The 20,437-nt window shown below is 38.8% G+C and overlaps 1 protein-coding gene across 2 annotated transcripts in view; it reads right to left on the minus strand.

Moving 5' to 3' along the window:
- Positions 1 to 20,437, minus strand: part of Slc38a1 (solute carrier family 38 member 1) — a 62,787-nt gene that overhangs the window by 18,593 nt on the left and 23,757 nt on the right. For both annotated transcript variants that reach the window (XM_047548537.1, XM_047548538.1), the window contains exons 4-6: positions 20,088 to 20,163; positions 19,693 to 19,808; positions 138 to 211 (exon numbers count right to left, since the gene is read on the minus strand). In XM_047548537.1, coding sequence (XP_047404493.1) covers positions 138 to 211; positions 19,693 to 19,808; positions 20,088 to 20,163 — 266 coding nt within the window. The remainder of the gene's footprint in view (positions 1 to 137; positions 212 to 19,692; positions 19,809 to 20,087; positions 20,164 to 20,437) is intronic.

Below are 20,437 nucleotides of genomic sequence, written 5' to 3' on the forward strand. Positions count from 1 at the left end.
TCCAGTTGCTGGTGGGTCAAAGCAGTCTTTCTTTTTAATAATCAGGTTGCTGAACAGAGAGAGCATCATTTGTTCACAATTCACCATGAAAACCACTCACCCTGGCTTTAACAAAATTAGATGTCTTCTCAGCTTACCTGTTTCCTTGGAACAGATCAATAGAAGGTTTATTGAATATATGGACAGCAATGTCACTGAAGTCAAAAGTATCCTGAAGCAAAGAAAATAAATTCTGTTGTAATAATTAGAAAACAACATATTCTGACCTTGCGTTCTAGAAGGGCAAAGGTTTATTTATATGGTTAACACTATTTGTTAATAGTATCCAGAATGTGGAAACTATTAGTCACCCTGCTTTAAAAACCTCAATAAAAATGTCCTACCAAATAAAGAAGTGCTCATTAGAATCTGAGTAACTCTACTAGTTCAAGTTCTTCATGTAATTTGAAGCCCAAACAGCTCTCTGGGAACATTTCAGTTGAGATGACTATAAGACCACATTGTGGAAGAACACATTTTTAGTCTATGGCACGGATATTCTCTCTTTACATCTGGGTGAGAAAGTGGTTTGGGGTTTGCTGTGAGTGACCTTAAAAGGGTGACCACGTGACTTTGGGCAACTTGTTTAACTGCTTCCATCTCTGGATACCTCACCTAAAACATAAAGGCACAAGCAGAATGATGTAACCTCTCCCTCTATGACTATTTTTGAATCTATACGTTGTGCCACTTATCTAATTTGCTCTTTTTGCACATGGCTCCTCTGAGATGCATACCCACCTCTTCCTTTGGGGCGATTCTGACAATCAAGTGTAATGAAAAGACTTTTTTTTTTCAAATAATGAACTCATGTTTTTGTTTTAGTACATCTGGCTCATCATCAAACCCTTCTCAAGAAAAATTACAGTTAAAATAAAATGGGAGATTACACAGATTATTTCTGAATCCTTTGGTTAAAACTGACATGATAACTGAAAACAAAGCCCATTTATTAAAAAGGGGAAAAAATTTCTTCTCCAAGTGAAACTACTCCCTGAATATAGAGAAATATAGACCTAGAACAATAAATTACTGCAATTGATTCCATGTTTGCATAAATAAAGGCAATTATTTTCCTAGCAAGTGCTGTTGAGAGGCACTTGGCACACCACGCTGTTCCTGGCAGGGCTCCTGCTCCTGACCTTCCCCCACAGCACACCTGTTGAACCCCAGTGGCTCTTGGCCCAGCTCAGAGGCCAGCTCCTAGGGCCATTCCCTGGCCCCGGACAGAATGACTGCTCCTTAGTCTCCGGTCCTACAGCCTTTTGCTTCTCCTGCATGCAATCCAGTGGAGGAAAACAGGAAGTACAGAACAGTCATCAACAGAACAGATGGACTGCCAGAAATTGCTCAGAAAACAAAAGAGAGACAACTCTGGGGAGGAAAAATAGAAAACCCAACACTTTGGGTAAAGGCCAAACTGTCCTGCCAATAAAGGGGAATTTAGATTAATTATGCTGATTAAGGAAGTACCTTCAGATACATATTTATTTAGCTTGAGCGAGGAGGGTGGTTAAGATGGTAAGTCCCTTACAATCTTTTCTGGTTAAAGGACACAAGAAACTGAGAGCAAGCATTTATTAACCAACCCAGTAGTTTTGACAAATCATGAAACATGATTTGATATGCTCAGTGTGAGAAAAAGATACAGGGTCAAATTGCAGTTTGATTTTTATCCCCTATAAGATAAATAAGATTTATGTTGAAGAAGTAAGCATTGAGTCTTATTCAGAGTTTTCTCATGTTCAGGGACCCTGAACATAAATGGCAACGTCTATATGTGCATGTGACAGACCCTGGAGGCACAGAACAGAACAGAATCGCATGGGCTTCCCAGTAGGGACAGGCTGGGTGCCATGTTAGGATCAGTCATGTGCTATTCTGCGGTGACCATGTGCCCTAATCAGACTCCACTGGGCATGATGAGGACAGTAGAGAAGGTGTTACCACAGACCCATGGTTGTGGTATGATCTTGCAGAAAGATGTGCCTAGCAGGAGGTATTAATTACTTAGCATCTACATAACAATTTACCAAAGTCCCTAAATTTGGAAGAAACTGAGTATTTAATAGCAAAAGAAATATTCTATGAAAACCTTTAAACCTTTGCAGTAGTCTCTGCTAGTCGTCCCTGGAACCACATGCATGCATTCTATCGGTTGAATCTCTTAGTAGCTGAAGCCCATCTCAGTGGGCCTCTGGCCCTTGTCAAAGAAGTGAAAAATTTCTTCAGAAACTCCTGTTACACCTTTTCCTTTATCAGATGGGAGAAGTATCAATCAGGGAAGATTCTAGTAGGGTGATTCCCTATTTTCTTCCCCCACATTAAAACACAGCAGGATGAGGTGCTTCCACAGTGACGGAAACAGTCCTCCTGCTCCCATGTTTAAAGGACAAAACGTGTGGCACCCTACAGGAAAGGACACATAGTGAGTGTCCCAGAGGTTTTGCATTTAACCCTCCAATCTCTGACGACTTTCCTTCATCCCTCCTAGAATATAGATCTCTCCTTCCAAGACTGAAAACTAACATAAAACAAAAACTTTCTTTTTTTCTGTCAGGCCACTGAAAAGCAAACTGTGTATGTGTGTATGTAAAATTCTAAGAATTCTTTAGGCTATACCAGAAGCTGGGGTTAGTAAGATTAACATTTAGAAAAGGACACCTCTTTGTTTAGATTCTTAGAAAGAAGCAGTATGTTGTCTAATTGACTCTAATGAATGGTAGAATGGTTAAGAAAATCAAGTCAGAAATGCTTTGAGACACAGAAACCATGACATGTAAAGGAAAGCGTTGAGAGGAGCGAAGGGGGAGAATGTGAGGGCTTATTTAAACACTGGTGTTGAGGATCACTGTGCCCCTATTTGTCCAAATAGGTATTTGAACATATAATTATGGCTTACTGGAAGAGAAACACAAGCTGGTATTTTTGTGTTAACACGAGTAATTCCTTTTTTCATTTCATCTGGATTATCATTTAAGCCTCCACACTGTTAACCATTGGCCAAAAGTTTTAATGTGGCTGGCACAAAGTACTGGTTGCTGAAAAAGGCACTCTTAGGTGGAACTTGGGTTCAAGGTGTTGATATTTCACAGTGTGTCTGGTCTTGACAAGAAGGGGATCTACAGCATGTACCTACAGGGACTGAGGGGAAAGGGCTGGTGGGAGAGTCAGAACTGTGAAGAATGTGATTAGGAACTCTCAAAAGTCCTGTGTCAGCAACACCTTGAAAGACAGTGCAGGCAATCTTAGGACATTTTGTGTCTCCTGAGAGGATTTCTAGGGAACTCAGATTTCTTGACCCAAATCAGGGAAGACCTTCCGAGACTACCCTGTCTGGTTCTTCACCCAGTACAAGAAACCTCCGCTCTCCACACCAACACACAGGCACCCAGACCTACAAAATGCCTTCTGGGAGGGAATGCATTATGCAACTCGTTCTGTTTCTGTATAGTTCTGTGTTTTGAACCTGAGGCTGAGCTAAAATCACTACTGCTACTTCTACCCTTGGTCCTTACTTTACTCTCCAGATCTATTTGATTCTACCTGAAATCTAACCCCTCTTCTACCTAATAGTCCTTCTGAAGGTGACTGTACACTTTGACTTAAACACCTCCAAACTTTCCAACTGTTCATCTTGTGAGACAGGATTCAGATGATCTACATCTCAGTCATGGTCCAGTTTCTCAACCACCCTTTTCAAGGCTATGTGCTAAATCAACACTACAACTTCAGTTTCTGTCCAGACAGTACAAAGCATGACAGGATTTTTAATTCTCTGAGTTGGACATCATATTTCTTTTAAGGCAATCTATTTGGGGATTCATTTTTATGGCAGCCATATCACACTTGTTATTCTTTTTGAGCTTCTGGTATAAAGTGCTACTAGACCAAGTCTGCCCGATTCTCTATCCTGTCTACTTTTTTTTTTTTTAAGTGTAAAAATCTACATTTATTTTTATTACATTTTATCTCTCAAGACTTGTGCTATCTTTTAAATTTCTTAATCTTTTTATTTATTTATTTATTTATTTATTTTGGTTTTACACATCTCAGCAGCTTCGTATCTTCAGTGTACCTTCACGAAGCCACTGATCCTAACTGAATAGAACAAGACAATCTGCAAATGACTCAATATCTAGCTGACTACTCAAGCCAGAAGCCTGAAAGTCATCCTTGATCTCTCACCTATTCTCTCATCCCTCATACCTGATTCATCTGCAATGATCTATCATGTCTACTTCCAAAATACATCCCAAATACATAAGCTGCTTTTCCTATCTCCACTGACATCAGTCCAAGGAGCTATCATCTTTAATTTCTGGGCAAATCTGGTAACTTTTACCTGTCTTCCTTTTTGTGGCCCCTCAGGTCCATCCTTCACTGAGCAGCTAGAATCATTTTTTATTTTATTGCTTTATTATGTCTCCATCACCAGGTTATAGGACAGGCCATGATAACTGAATTTACCTACTGACCTGTTTACATTTAACATCAAACACACAAACAACAGGCTCTTAACTAAGAATCAGTGAACTTATTAGGATCTCACTTGCAAGTTACCTGAGTCTATGTCAATATCTTGGTAAAATCCAGACTACCTAAACCTACTAGTTTATCCAGATGTTGAAAGATAATGTTAAGCTGAGTTGGAAAGTGCACAATTGTAATCCCATCTAATGGCAGGTGAGCGGTGGTGGGGCTGAGGTAGGAGGATCACAAGTTCAAAGTCAGCCTTGGAAACTTAGTGAGACCCTGTCTCAAAATTAAATATATATGCATATATATTTATGTATATATATTTATGGGCTGGAGGTGTAGCTCAGTGGTACAGCATCCCTGGGTTCAATCCTCAGTACACCCCACTAAACAAAAAGATGTTAATTTTTGTCATTTAGGAAAGTTCTATAGCCTCTTTGAGGCAATATTTTCTGCAGTAACTGCACATAAACAAGCTATTTAGTAATTTGCTCTATAACTTTGCTTAGAGTCTACTTTTTGCCACTTTTGAATCTGCCCCCTTCAGTCCTCAGGGATAGTCCTGCTGTTCATGAGTTCTTAAATATTTGTGGCAGTGGTTTAAGATATATTTACTCTATTTGCTACTAGAAAATTTGACTCATATCTTAAACAATGAAATTCTAGACACCTATGTTTTGAATCCTATTGACAGAAATGTAATTCTTTATTCTTCCATAACTTACCCAATGATTCTACAGATGAAGTTCAATAAATTTCATTTTTAAAATAATATATGGGAATAAAATGGAAAGCTTTGACAACAAACAGAACCAAAATATTTAAGGCTCTACACCATGATTGTGCAGGTGATTTCACAAGTGTAGCTGGGTAAACTTATCAAATCCTACCCTTTGAATCGGGGGATTTTATTGTGTATAAAGTATACCTAACTACAAAAACAAACAACCTCAGAACATTTTAAGGGAGATGAGACGTATTTTTAAGAGCCTTGTTATACAGCAAGATTCATGTGACACTCCCAACCTAGCATCAGAGCCCTTGCAAGGGGTGGAGGTGAAGCAGCTGTCACTGCTTTGGATCCAGAAATAGCACAGATGGGGGTGTTGGGGGCTGGTTCCCAGCTGAGTGCTTTCAACTCCTCCAGGACCCGCTGTTTTCAAAAGAACAGAGAACCCGTACCACACTCCTCCCTAGCATGATTCTCCCTTGCCAAAGCTGAAAGCGGTTAATTCGGCAGGTAGGCAGGTATCGGCGGGGACCTGATATTCTGCATTCTAACAAGCATTCCAAAGATGCTGATGCTTGCTGGTCCACGGACCACTCTGGAGTGGTGAGGTTCAAAGACTCCCAGTTAGGTGTAGTGCTGCACACTGGTAATTCCAGCTTTATACAGGCTAAGGCAGGGGGATTGCCAAGTTTGAGGCCAGCCTGGGCAACTTGGCAAGCCCCTATCTCAAAATTAAATTAAGAAGGTTTCCCAGGCCTTTTAGCTCAATGGTAGAGGGCCTGTGGGTTCACTCCCCAGTACCAAGAGAAAAAAATTTTAAAAGGCTCAAGCTCTGCCCTATGACATACACATCTCAGTTGTTTCTGCTTCTCATAACTGCCACGCTGTAGCTAGGTAGACTGCCACACTGTCTGCAGTGGGGAGCTATGCCAACATTACAGCTCCATTGTCTGGAACGTGAACCATAGCTGCCCAGGTAAGACTGCAACGACAGGAAGCACTTACAGTTGAATCACTGTACATTTTTTGGTTGACATCTTCAAGCTTTCCTTACTTTACCAGGATATATATTTAAACGTTATTTTCAAAAGACTCTTCTCCATGTTGCTCCTTCTAAAAGTGGTCTGAGGCTCACCACACTATATAATGCTTCCTCTTCTTTCATTTCTCTTTTGGGTCAGCTGATTCTGTATTGAGATATTTTCCTTTGTCCTTCTTAACTAGCTGGGCATCCCACTGCACCGCTGCTGCTGTCATCTAGGATGTCACGAGGGCGGTGGCCATCAGCATCACAGCCCACAGACTGGGCAATTCCTGGGATCTCCTCAAGGGTTCCATAAAGTTCTTTGTGCTACATCTGTTGGGCAATATTGGCGGTCCCATCAAAGTTGTATTTCCTCTATGTTTGAAGTTTTTCTATTTCTTTCTGTCTCTTAGTGGTTCCTTGAGGGCTTTGATGATCAGGGTAGAGGTGGAAGCCTTAGTCTGGGTCTGTCTGTCCTAATGGTCAGCTTCACTGTAATTCTCAGCCCTTTCTAGTCACTGGTTGCCTTGGCAATGCATCACCAACCTGTTTTGGAGGCTGATTCAGGGGTGTGATCTGAGGATCCCGGGTAGACATGGCATCCACTTTGCCAATAATGAAACTCAGGCACAGAGCGTTGATCTCACTGGGGTCAAACTTGAGCAGCACAGTGCGAGCAGCTGGTGCCGGATGAACCTTGATTCATAACAACTAAAGAAAGTTGTACCTTGGCCTTCTCCAAAGCCAAAAACCAAAGTCTAATTTTTCCTCTTCTAAATCCAGTTGGAAGCACAAAACTTCTACCAGTCTCAATTAAGTGAGCAGAACAGTCTGAAAACTCCCTGAGTTGGAATTTTTAAAATGACCTTGATACTTGTCCTGTTTTTATTCATTCCTGTCTCCCACCAACCCACAGCCCTCACTTCAAAACTCAGATATATTGCTGGTTGAGGCAGTTTATAAGAAAAAATGGAAATACAGTACCAAAGAACTAGATAAACCAAAGGCAACATATTGCTTTTTGGTTGATCATTTTCCTGCAGCCCTGCCCCTCTGCTGCTGGCCTCTCTCTCTCCTGCGACTACCTCTTGCCACCTGTACCTCTTCATTCATCTCTCATCCCTACTAATTCTCCCTGATGTCCATCCCACCCCACATTCCTCCAAGGGAATTATGTGTATGGACAGAATGAAGATTTGAAAACTCTGTTGACAGAGTAGAGCACTTCCTGCAAGTCATGGAAGGGCTGGGCAGCATGGGGGACTCAACTGAGGATGGAGACTAAGAAATGAAAGTGCTGCCTGTCTGTGTGGTTGGAAAACTCAGAATCAGGATAGTATGCCAGAGCGTCAGTGAAAAGGAAGCAGGTTACCGGCAAGCAAGGGATCTTGATATTTGAGGTGCATAGGGAAGGAGGCACTAACCAGAGGTTCCCAGTAAAGTTCAAGGCCAGGAACAGGTCCTGTCCTGGGGAAACCATGCCAGGTGGGAGGCTCACATGAAGAGGCAAGGGACACAGAGGAAGAATCCTTTATTTAATGAGAGCTCAAATTGTCTGAAAGTAAAGAGAGGGATGAGGGTTCTGAGTCCGCAATTCATATGAATATTTTAGAGAGTTTGAAAAGTTCAAAATCATCTTTTACATGACGTAAGTTTCTTGAGCTTTAATTTATTTTAATGGGAATTCAGTATAATTAATAAATACTTTATTGGTTATTAGCAATAATAAATGTTAAGAATATTCACTATATGTCAGGCCCATCCTAAGCATTTTTTTTGTGGGGGTACTGGTACACTTTGGTAGCGTAAGCTAATCGCCAGTTCCTTTTTATTTTTCATTTTGAGACAGAGTGTTGCTAAGTTGCTGAGGCTGGCCTCAAACTTGTGATCCTCCTGCCTCAGCCTCCAAGTTTTTGGGATTACAGACATGCATAATCGGGAACATTTTTTTTTTCTTCACTATTACATTCCTATTTGCAGATAACTGAAGCCTGGAGAGATTAAGTATTTTTGCTTAAGGTCACACAGCTAGCATCAGAGGACTAGTACATCAGGGTCAAGTAGCACATGATTATTTGTAGTATTTCCAAATTGGACTAGGAAATGAAAGGGATGATTTTAAAAGGCTGGATCAGGAGCAGGCAGGTATCAATTATTTGTAAAATTCTTTACATTTCTTTTCTTGTATGTCAGTCTAAACTCTTTGGTGCAAAACTTCTCTTAAACTAGCCTGTTAGTTAGGTATTTTCCTTTGTCTAGAAAAAGAAATATATATCACTGATGTCCAAATCAAATAATATCAAATGTTAATATGATCCTAAAAAGAAAGATATTTAAAAGAGGTATGAAGGCAGAAATAGAACTTGCCAGAATAGTTAATGCTTTGTGAGGTTAAAAAATTAGCAGGAAGTCTTAGCTTAAATGAGTAAGTTGTGCTAATAAGAAAGAAAGCTGTGTGCTACTACCACTTCCTGTTTTTGCCTATAGTTGGTAAAGCACTGTGGGTTTTGTGGGTGCTCCATTTATAACTGCTGACATCTCCTGGTTCCTGTTCTTACATTCCATGAGGACAGCTGGTTGCTCTTGTCCTCAAACCTATGTCCTTACCCTTTAAAATGATGCCCACTTCTTCATCCTCTAAAGGTGAAACTCTTGAGTGAAAGAAAAATTCCATATACCATTATTTTGAACTTTTCCCCAGTAGAGTAGTAGATGTGGGGTTTCATTCATACTTTGCCACTCCATTTCCATAGTAATGTTGCACATTTAAGGAGCTGGGGCAGGTACAATAGGAATGCCCAAAGGAGATGTTGCCGCACTCCATGCCAGGAATCAGCATAATTCTGGGCAAGCTACTTAGCCTCTGTGAATTTTAGTTTCTTTATAAAATGGGAATGATTAATAGGGTTGTTATACAGAGTCCATGAAACAATGTATATATTAAAACTATCTTATTCTTTTTTACACCCTTTTAAAAAAATAAAAGCTCTTCTGAGTTAGCAGGCCATAAGAAAAGTAACTGTGGGTACCTTTGGTCTATGGGCTGTTGTGTGACGACCAACCCTTGATATAGATGGAGATCTCTGATACCATGTGCATGATATAAGGAGACGGCTGTGCCCATAGAACAAAGCTAGACTAACCAGCCCACATAGGAGCTGTTTTCTAATCTGTTAAACCAACCACCACTCCGTGAGTAATAAAAGTTCAAGCTAACCTTGCAAATCCAACTCTGGACTACATTTAAACTACCCTGCTGATACACACCTCCTAGTCTCCTGCAAGGCAGAACGTGAATGGAGAAGGCATTCTACACAGCTTGGAGATGAAAATTATGCTGTTAAAATTACGGACAGTAGAGTTGTCTTTTGCAAGTTAAGAAAAATGCAGTGGACCAAAACAGAGGCCATCCTGTTGTCCCTGGATAGCACCAAGGTATCCGATGTAATTGAGCATAAATAGGAGTTAACTCTTGTGCAGGAACATGCACGCACACATGCGTGCATAGACGCACACATGTGCGTACACACATTCCTATCTTTCTGGGGCCAAGAGAATTGAATTATTGGAACACCTTATCAGATGCATGATGACTCACAAGCAATAAGTGCTCAACTTTTAAAACAATGGGTGGGACTCATCTACTCATGCCAACTCTTTCTGTTTACAAAATAGACACTCATTGTTAGCATGACACTCACTTTCCCACTTCCCTATTTCTGAAAAGCTTCTAAATCCAATGAATTTCAATAGAATTCAGTGGCACTGCCGCTGTCCTTTTTTACATGTATTTCAAGTGCTGGCAAGCCTAAATGTGCCACTTCTCCCCTTCCAAGATTATTATTTCCAAATAAGAGACTCTGATGCCAGTGATCTCTGCTGCCAGCTGAGGACAACACTTTTCAGATCATTTCTAAGGAACCATGACGATAACTCAAAGAATTTTAAAAACAAGTAACTGATTGACAAGACAGAAGATGAATGTACCCATTACTCGAGGACCTCCTAGGATCATCCGGAAGAGCAGGGTTTCCTTACTGACTTTCCTTTAACCACCTCATTTTTATATCACGAGATCCTATTTGGTCTTTCCTTGGAACTGTGCAGAGACAATGACTTAACATTTACAAGGAATAACTCAGTAAATATCACAAAGACCATCTTTGTTACCATTAAGAGCAAAATTATCATCTTGATAGGCGTCACTCCAACTTTTTGGAATATATATGAAGTAACCAAGCAATGGCAGTTCAAGAACAGGGAAAATATCTGCAAAGGTACACAGCCATCTTAACCCAACTTAGAGTTTGCTGATATAAACTCAGAGACCAAGAGCTCCGCTGAGGCAGTTGTTTAAAGTGAATATAAACCTCCTAATAAAAGTGAGAACATTTGTATGATAGGATAACAATCAAGTGCCCACAGCGTGGGAACAGGGACTGTGGGTAATGTGTTGATGAATCTGGTAGTTCCAGTTTTATTTGTCAACCCTTTATGTGGTTTCAATTATAAAATGCTGTATTTAAAGAGAAGAGAGACTGGGTAGTCTGATTTCAGTTTACAAACGCTCTTTTTTTTTTTTTTTTTTTTTAATCCTTATAAGTGTGGCTATTTACTGGTTTGTTTGTAAACACTAGTTACAGACAACAAAATGTTGCATCGTTTTCTTGGTAAAATAATTACAAACGGCCCACCAAGGCAAACATTAAGAGAAAGAATTCAGCTACAATGGAAGCAAACAACCCACCACAAAATGAAGGTAATTGCTGTAAACTGACAATGACAACTGCTGTCCTTTATGCAAATAGCAATTTAACAACAAATGCCCTTTTGCAATACTAACCTCATACTATATTTCTTAACAGTCTCTGAACTACTTTGAATTTTCAAATGAAGGAGGCATTCTTAAGGAAAATAAATAATAAGTGGTGAGTCCCTGAACCTTCTGATTATTATCATTACATCTCCATGGCCTACTAAAAAATCTGAGGGTAAACTAAAACTTCTGGATGACTTTTTCTCCCTCTGTAAGTACAACAATGATAAGAGCCACTGTTTTGCTCTAAAGTTTTGCTTTTTGCTTTGCAAGATCTAATTCTTACATAACCATTCATTCCTTTGCATAGACTCTATTGAGAAATACCTATATGCAAACACCATTCTAGATCCTCTTGGGGGCAAGGATCACAATTTGAACGAGGAAGAATTTGACATGAATCCTGTTATTGTAGGGTTCAGAACTCAATAGGGAAAGTAAAATATATGCCTATGTAGTGAAAGCAAGACTTACTAGAAATGTAAAGACTACATTGAAAAGAAAAGAAAATCTCCATTCCACTAAAGAGGATCAGAGAAGCGCCTGTGTAGGAGATGGCATCTGCCCTGGGCCTTACAGGACTGGCAGCATTCAGAAGCATGGAGATGAGGTGGGGCTGAGGGAGAAGAGGCACAGACTGGGGGGTGGCCAGGGTGGCCAAGGCAGAGGGGACTAGGTTGAAAATAAGCGGCACCACACTGATTTCTCATTCAAGTTCTTGTAGTCTATAAACACCAAAAATGTTTTCTCAAGTTTTCTTTAGGTAAGAAGAAAAGGAGTTTTATTATACTGGTTTTAAGTTCTCTAGAAACATTTTTTTTTTCAACTAGCACAAGGCAAAAAAAAAAAACAAAAAGTATAAATTTTCCAAGTCCACTCCACTCCCAGACTCAGAAGTTACCACCATGTACAGTTTTCTTGTCCAATCTACTCAAATATTCTGGGCAACAGGTACACAAATACAGTCTCCTTCCACATTTACTGCCATCCAATATTCAGTTTGCTCTCACATAATATTATATTCTATAGTAAAACTGCTCTTGGGAAACATGTCTGTTTTACTTTTTAGTAGCAATCCAATATTTCTTTTTATGGAACTACCATGATTATTTAACCAATTCCCTAATGATGGACTTGGTTTTATTTGTCTTTGCTACTACCTGGTGTTTAATTGTTAATAACAAAAAAGTTTAGTTACCTCTTTGCAAGGAATTAAGTTCAAGGGCTTCTAAGGCAGCAGGGAATCTTAAATTGCACATGAGGAAAAACATGAAGAATACAAAGTTGCTGTAGAGCAGCTCAGGTGCTCTACTGGTTTTGCAGTATACACTAGGCATAGCCATTCTACTGGCTGTGACCAAGGACTTGACCACCTCTGATCTACAGTTTGGTACACCTGATACTGCAAAGCTATATTCATTACAATAAAGAGAATGGCTCTTGATGGACTATTAGCACAATAAATCCAGAATACTGATGATTTTGCAAGGTGATTTTAAAGCTATGTTATATTGGAAAGTTAAAAGTATTAACAAACAAACATTCATTGATAAGAATACAACTTCTCTCATGTTGTACATTAACCATGCAGGGCTGGTTTCTGAAGGAGAAGGCAACACTAAAAGGCAGTCCAGGGCTTTTGGTCACGCTGGTTCTAGAGTTGAGCAAGACTGACTGGTTCCTCTACATTTTAACTCATGATCATAGGTAAGTTGTTAAGCTTCACTTAGTTCATCTGTAAAGTGGGGCTAATACATACCTCCTGGTGCTGTTGCTGAGGATTAAATATGATAACATGGCATATGTAGTTATCTACATAATAAGAATTCAATACATGTTAACTATTATTTAGTGACTAATAATCGTAGTACTTGAGCAAATATTTACTATATACCAGGCACCACTAGTACCCTCTTGGTCTCTTTTCTCTCATACACTAATAAATGCACACATGTGCATGCACACACACATACCACACACTCATTTACCCTTCACAGCAGGGATTGACAATAATTAATAAAATTCTTCTTGCACGTCACTTTTCAAAGTGTGTTTTTAAATATATTTTCATTTCTACAACCACCATCCAAATGAGGTAGAAAATGGAAACAAGAGATGCAAAAAGGTCTGGAATTCTAATCAACTGAAATAAAATTTAAACTATTATTTTGTACAGATTGTAATGCTATTTGACAATATTATCACTGTTGTGTATGTGTGTGTGTGTGTGTGTGTGTGTGTGTGTGTTAGTGGATATTGAACCCAGGTTTGCTTTACCACTGAGCTATATCCCCAGCCCTTTTTGTTTTTATTTTGAGACAGGGTCTCACCAAGTTTCCCAAGCTGGCCTCATACTTTTTGATCTTCCTGCATCAGCTTCCTAGCCACTGGCATGTGCCCCCGTGTCCAGGTGCACGCTCACCGTTTACAGTAACATCTCAGAAGTGTCATGAACTTCACTTTCCTTATTCACAGTTATAAACTTAAGGAACACATTATTAAAATAATAAATGATAATATGTGCTGAGGAGTTATGGAAAAATATAAATCATATATGGCTTTATCAAATTCTGTATAGCTTAATAAACATCTCATGTACCTAGCACTAAAAGGAGATGATATGTTCTAAAGAGATAAATTTTCTATAAAATGTATACCTTTAATGGAAATGTTCAGAAAATGTGACAAACCAAAATCCACCGTTCCTTTCATGTCAATACTGACTTTTAACCCCTACTTTTGTGACGATGGCGTTATGGGAATACTCACAAAACTAAAGAAGTTACATGGAAGGAGATTTCTTTGGCACCATGGCCTTTTCTTTGGATTCCCAGAGGAGCTGGAATCTAAATTCATAGCACTTGTGCCTCAGGACATCCCTCACTACTGCCTCCAGGTACAACCCCTAGTTTCCCACAGAAGATTATACCTTCAAAACAATTATAAATTAAGATTGCCCACTGGCACACTTCCTTTTTATCAGTTGGCATTCTGAGACTTCAGAAGCCAGGTTCGGTGGTGCACACTTGTAATCCCAGCAGCTTGGGAGCCTGAGGCAGGAGGATCACAAGTTCAAGACCAGCCCTGGCAACTGAGAGAAGCCCTGAGCAACTTAGCGAGACCCCGTCTCAAAATTTAAAATAAAAACAGGCTGGGGATGTGGCTCAGTGATTAAGCACCCCTGTGTTCAATCCCTGGTCTCCCTCCCCCCCGCAAAAAAAAACCCTCAGAATTTAGGAAACTGCAAAAACTTAAGATCATTCTTAAAATATGCAAAACTCACTGGATGGAATTGAATTATTGTGTGTATTGAACAGGAATGACAGCCATTATTCTATGTCAAACAAAACAAAACAAAACAAAATAAAACAAAAAAAGCCGTCCTGCACTCAGCCAAGAAGAAGAAACCACACCAACAAGTTTCCAGATGACCCCAGCAAAGAGCTCCACCCCAGTCCCAGCGCGACATGGAGGAGCCTTGCTGGCTGTGTCTCTAAAGAAGCCTGCACAGTCTTGGGCTCCATTTCCCTGTTGGCCAATGAACCTGGAACAAGGCCCTGTACCAGATGAAATGTCCTAATCCTGCCAAATGCTTCTTGGCTTGGAGCAGCTGTAGGAGCAGCTGGTTTTACAACGGTCACAGAGCAAGTCCTTGTTCGGAGGTGGGAGAGTCCTGTGTGTTGTGAGACGCTTTTAAGTTTGACTCTTTATACTACTACCTTCAGGAGCTTTCACCCAAAGATTTGGTGTGTTGTGCTCACTATTCCTGTGTCTTACAAAGAACTAAATGACCTATAATAGTTTCATCCAGGGGAAATCTTCCTTGAACTATAAAAGTCAAGTTTATCCAATTCTTTGCTCATTCAGAAGCAAAAGAGTCATGAGATAGGAAATCAATTATCCCTGAGCCAGTAAAATTTAAAAAATCAATTGATTTGAGGGAGAGAGGAAGTGCTAAGAAGTGACACTGGCCAAATTGTATTGTTACATGGTGTGCATGTACAAATATGTAACAACAAATCCCATCATTATGTACAACTATAATGCATCAATAAAAAATGTGGGGAAAAAAAAAATCAATGGATTTCCAGGAATGGTAGATTGGATACAAGGATTTATTCCTCCTTCCTTCTGATATACCAGTAAAGGGATTTGATTTTACTCTTTTCAAGATGTAAAGCTGCTGGGACAGTGAGAATGTGAGGAGAGTCAACAATAGCCTGGTTTCAGAAGCTGGAAGGTAGACAGGACTGAATCCTGAAATGACAGTAGAGAGAGCCAAGTCAACCCAATTTCTATCACAGAATCCTCAAAACACCCTGGTGGCATTACTGGAAATAAGGAACAATGGACGGGATGCTGAATGTGTTGAGTGTTCTAGAAGGGACAGCTAGAATCACCAGAGCAGACTTCTTCTCCATAAAGCTGAGTGTTGCTCTTTTCCCATGCTGACAGAGTCTGAAGATAGTAGACAGTTTAAAATATAGATCTCTGGGTGAGGAACTAGGCACAATTTGTGGGACAGGGCACTGTGATGAAACTGGAGACTCAGGGAACACAAGCACACTGTGATGTTCCCACCAGTCCCTTCCTCTGACTTGGCCCCCAAAAATATGACAACCAGGCCCAGACCCTGCAGGAGATGAAAGATCTCTGAGTGATCCAAACACCTGAAGAGGAAGCATCCTAAGAAACTGACACAGGGTAGGCACACAGCATGGTGGTACAGGGCTTGCCTAGCATGCAGGAGGACCTGGGTTCATGATCTCATGAACCAGCGCTGCCAAAAAAAAAAAAAGAGAGAGAGATTTGATAGAGAAACTGACACTGGTGGCTCCTCTTATAAAGGGTTATGAAGAGCACCTGGAGTGAAGCTGTTACAAACTGGCCCCATTTGCGCCCACAGGGTTCACATTAGCCTTGCTTTTCCCCATTCTTGAGTATAACAGATAAGGAAGCACCACCTGACATCTAAGGAAAGAGTCTAAAATGACAGACAGTCCAAAACAAAAGAACAAACATCAACTTGCACCAAAGGATACAACTGGCAAAATCCAGATTATAGGAAAATCTCTAAGACAAATGGCCCAGTTTCTTCAACAACAACAACAACAAATTACATGGAAAACAAGGAGAAAGATGGCAGACCCTGCATAGATTAAGAGACTTAAAACATGTATTGACCAACAGTTGCCCTATTTGAACCTTATCTGAGTACTGATTTGAACAATCAACTGTTTTTGTTTAAGTATGAGATAGTCAGTAATGTAAGTATTAGTTGGATATTTAATATTAAAGAACGGTTGTTAACTGTTGGTTTTAGGTATAACATGTTATGGTCATATTTCAAGAGTTCTTATATGTTAGAGATATATACTGAAATATTTCTGGATGAAATGATGTGATGGTTGTCTTGATTTCTTCAAGACAATCTAGGTGTGGACTGATTAAATAATCATGGCCATGAAATGAAGGGAACATGACATTCTTTTTTTATTATTCTATGTTTGAAATTTTCCATAATGGAGGAAAACTACTGTAAGAATTCTCAGAGAAGACATTGAAATTACAGGACAGAACCAAAATAACATTAAGAAAGGAACATTCAGAGTATTTTAAAAAGTTCCTATAAGTAAAAAATTAATAACAGAAATAAAATATTTACTTAAGAGCTAGGGGAAAAAAATTGACATATCCCAAGAAGTACAGCTAAATGTTAGCAGCAATGAAAATAAAGAAAATATTTTAGAAGTTGGAACACCAGTCCAGAATCTGGGTAATGGTTTGAAGTATTTTAGAAGTTGGAGGACCTAAAATCTGGGTAATGGTTTCAGAAGGAGAGAAAAAAGAAACAAGAGGAAGGAATTTGTTAACACAATAATTTAAGAAAAATTTCCCAAACTGGAGGCCATGAATTTCTAAAAGGATGCATCAGCTGCCTGACAGTCAATGAAAATAGGCCCACACAAGGCTCAGCACTGTCACTGTGAAATTGCACAATGCTAGAACAAGGAAATTCAGCAAGTTTCCACAAAATAAATAAATAAATAAATAAAACACTAAACTGGACTATATATAAAAGATTGGGAATCAGAAGTATATGGAATCTCACAACAGCAAAAGCTCAAAGGAAATGGGGCAATATCTTCAAACTTCCGAAGGAAAATCATCACCAATGTAGAGTTCTCAATCTAGCCACACTGCCAAAGATGAAGGTAGATAAATCTTAAATTTGGTCTTTTCATGTTATCCCATAATTCTTGGAATTTCTGTTCATGGTTTCTTATCATCTTCTCTGCATGGTCAACTTTATTTTCAAGATTACATATTTTGTCTTCATTGCCTGAGGTTCTATTTTCCAAGTGGTCTAGTCTGTTGGTGATGCTTTCCATTGAATTTTTAATTTGGTTAATTGATTCCTTCATTTCAAGGAATAGAGCTACTTCAGATTAGGTAGAAGGGAGTGAAAGCTGGGAGGGGTATAGGGTAGGAAGGATAGTAGAATGACTCTGACATTATATCCTATGTACATATACGACTACATAACCAGTGATTTTTACATCACGTACAATCAGAAAAATGAGAAATTATATTCCATTTATGTATAATGTGTCAAAATGTATTCTACTACCATTATAACTTATTAGAGCAAATTTTTTAAAAAAAAGAAGCTTCTTCATTTGATGCAACTCCACCCCTCTGGTTTGGATTTGTTATCTGTGTTTTTTAAATCATTCCTTTGAAATCATCACCAAGACCACAGTCATAGAGTTTACCCTCTTGTCATCTTCCAGGACTTTTACAGTCTTAGTTCTTACTTTTTAAGTCTTTAGTTCATTTCAAGCTTTATTTTTCTGTATGACATGAAATCCAGGTCCAATTTCGTTACTATGCATGTGAATATTCTGCAGTCCCAACTCTATTGGGAGTTGTTCACATGGTCAAATATTGCATCCTAGGTGAAGAGTAGTTGACTATACATATGTATGAATTTATTTCTGGGCTCGTATTCTGTTCCACCTATTTGTATGCCTTTTTTTTTTTTTATGTCAGTACCATATTGTTTCAATTCCTGTAGTTTAATATTTTAAAATAAATAAAAGAGATGCCTCCAAAAACAAACAAAAAGATGAAAGTAGAATAAGAACATTTTTCAGACATGAAAGTATCAAACACTTTATTTCCATTCATGTTTTCTCAGCAATAACAGCAAGGAAGTAAATCCAGAAAGAGAAAGAAATGAGATACAGGAAACAAGGGTTCTACCACAGTAAAGAAGTAAAGGGAATACCCAGAAAGGTGATGAGGAGATTCCCTATTTGTGAAATGGGGAACTGCCAATCATATAATTGCCATCAAATAATTGACTTGTTATACTTTAACAAATAACTTGATATATTACAATAACTTTTTAAAAAGAAAGAAATAAATCAATGTAATACACATTTATGAACTAAATGAATTTCTAGCTTTGGAATGACTGAAAGAAGTCACAGAACCACAGGGCTTTGGAGGTTGGCAGGGTTCTGAGATTATCCTTGTAAAATTTCCTTGTCTTAAAAAAGAGGAAAGGGAAGCTCAGAGAGGCTAAATAACTTGCTTAAGAGTACACGGTCATTTAGAACAGGAGTTGGGACCAGGTGTCTCAGGTCAATGCACTGGAAATCGGAAGTGTTAACTACCCAAGTAGGCCTGCAGCATCCTCAGAGGGACAGAGTTTCACAAATACCAAAAATAAATAAATAAATAAATAAAAAGAAAATAATAATCTGTCATAGTACCCTTACACCTGGCACTTGGCACCACACACACACACAATCTGTAGGGTTAGTAGCCATTTTAGTCTCGGCTTCCAAGAAAATGATGTTCCCTTCAGAAAGACATGACAATGAGAACCAAACACAGTGAGGTTGGTGAAGCCTTAGTGCAGAGCTGGGGAACAGGCAAGGCCAGGAGGGCGCCTCCCCCAGGAAAGGATCCCTGCCTCTCCCAGAGGTGTGACTGCGCTGCTGGCTGGACGAGAGTTTTCCTAGTATAAATTCTAAGATCTGTCTTAATCATGTTCCAACTGAAAACATTTGCAAAAAATCCCATTCAACAGTTTGAGATGAAGTTATTTAAAAAGAAAATTGTCATTTTCTTTTCACTGAATCTCAGAGGAGAGGTACAACTAATTTCTCATCTCCAAAACTGAAATTTCTTTGCTTCTTGAATATTTATTACAAACACGTCTGTAATTGCCTTTGGTGATAGTACATATTCCACAGAGATCCAAATACCAAAGTGGTGACTGACTGGATTGAATATCTTGATATTTTGACTATTTAGCTGAGATTCAAAGTGACAAGAAGAGTAAAAGGAAAAAATTCTACTTTCAAATGTTTTAATCTGTTTTTAAAAAATGCTATTTCAATTTTTTTATTAATAAAAAGATTTCCTTTCCTTTTTCTTGTAAGCATTAAGTGTATTTTGAAAAGTTCTGACAATAGATAAAAGTATTATTGTTTACTTAACCATAAATAAATACAAACTCTTTAGATATATCTCCAATTTCTTCTACAGAAAAGTTTTAAAAATGGAAAGGTCTGTCATGCCAATACTCACAGAAAAAGAAGGATTCCAGTGTTTGCCAAGGCAAAGGCGAGTCCCAAAATCCCACTGCCCATGATGGCGTTGCTCAGGTTAAAAACGGACATTCCTAAGGAGGTCGTTCCTGGGATCTGAACAAAGAAACAGACATTCACACTAAGCCAGTCAGTCTCCAGGAAAGCCCATCAGACCAAAGCCTTTAAAGCACTACTAGGAACCAGCATGGAAATCCTTTCTGAGTGAGTTAGTTATTTTTTTAAAGGGGTTTCAGGAGAAAGTACATAGGATATGTGAGGAATATCCTGGTGTATAGACAGCTCTGTTCTTGGGACCATGCTGTATAAATTAAAAACAAATGCCCCAATTTATGTGATTAAAAAATAAGTACACTTTATTATAATGACACTTACATATTCATCACATTTCTTTTTTTCCAAATGGCTGTTTGTGAGACTTCTTCTACTTTCCCGATCAGAAATAAACTTGCTGTAAAGACATGCATAATACATTTAACCTTGTGATAATGATTTAAAGCTTAACATCAAGACTAAAAATTTATTGCTTACCAAAACATATTACATATGATAATTCATCAACTGGTTGCCTAAAAATGTATAGCCCTATTCAACATCCCCTAATTTTTTTTTAAACCAGAAATTGTCTACATTTGTGTTTTACCAATGAACACTGAGTTCATTGAGCTCCAAGGTTGGTACCTTGCCTCATTTATTTTCACTCTGCCTGTTACCAAAAAATACCT

The sequence above is a fragment of the Sciurus carolinensis genome, chromosome 4 (genome assembly GCF_902686445.1).
Source record: "Sciurus carolinensis chromosome 4, mSciCar1.2, whole genome shotgun sequence".
Lineage (NCBI taxonomy): Eukaryota > Metazoa > Chordata > Mammalia > Rodentia > Sciuridae > Sciurus > Sciurus carolinensis.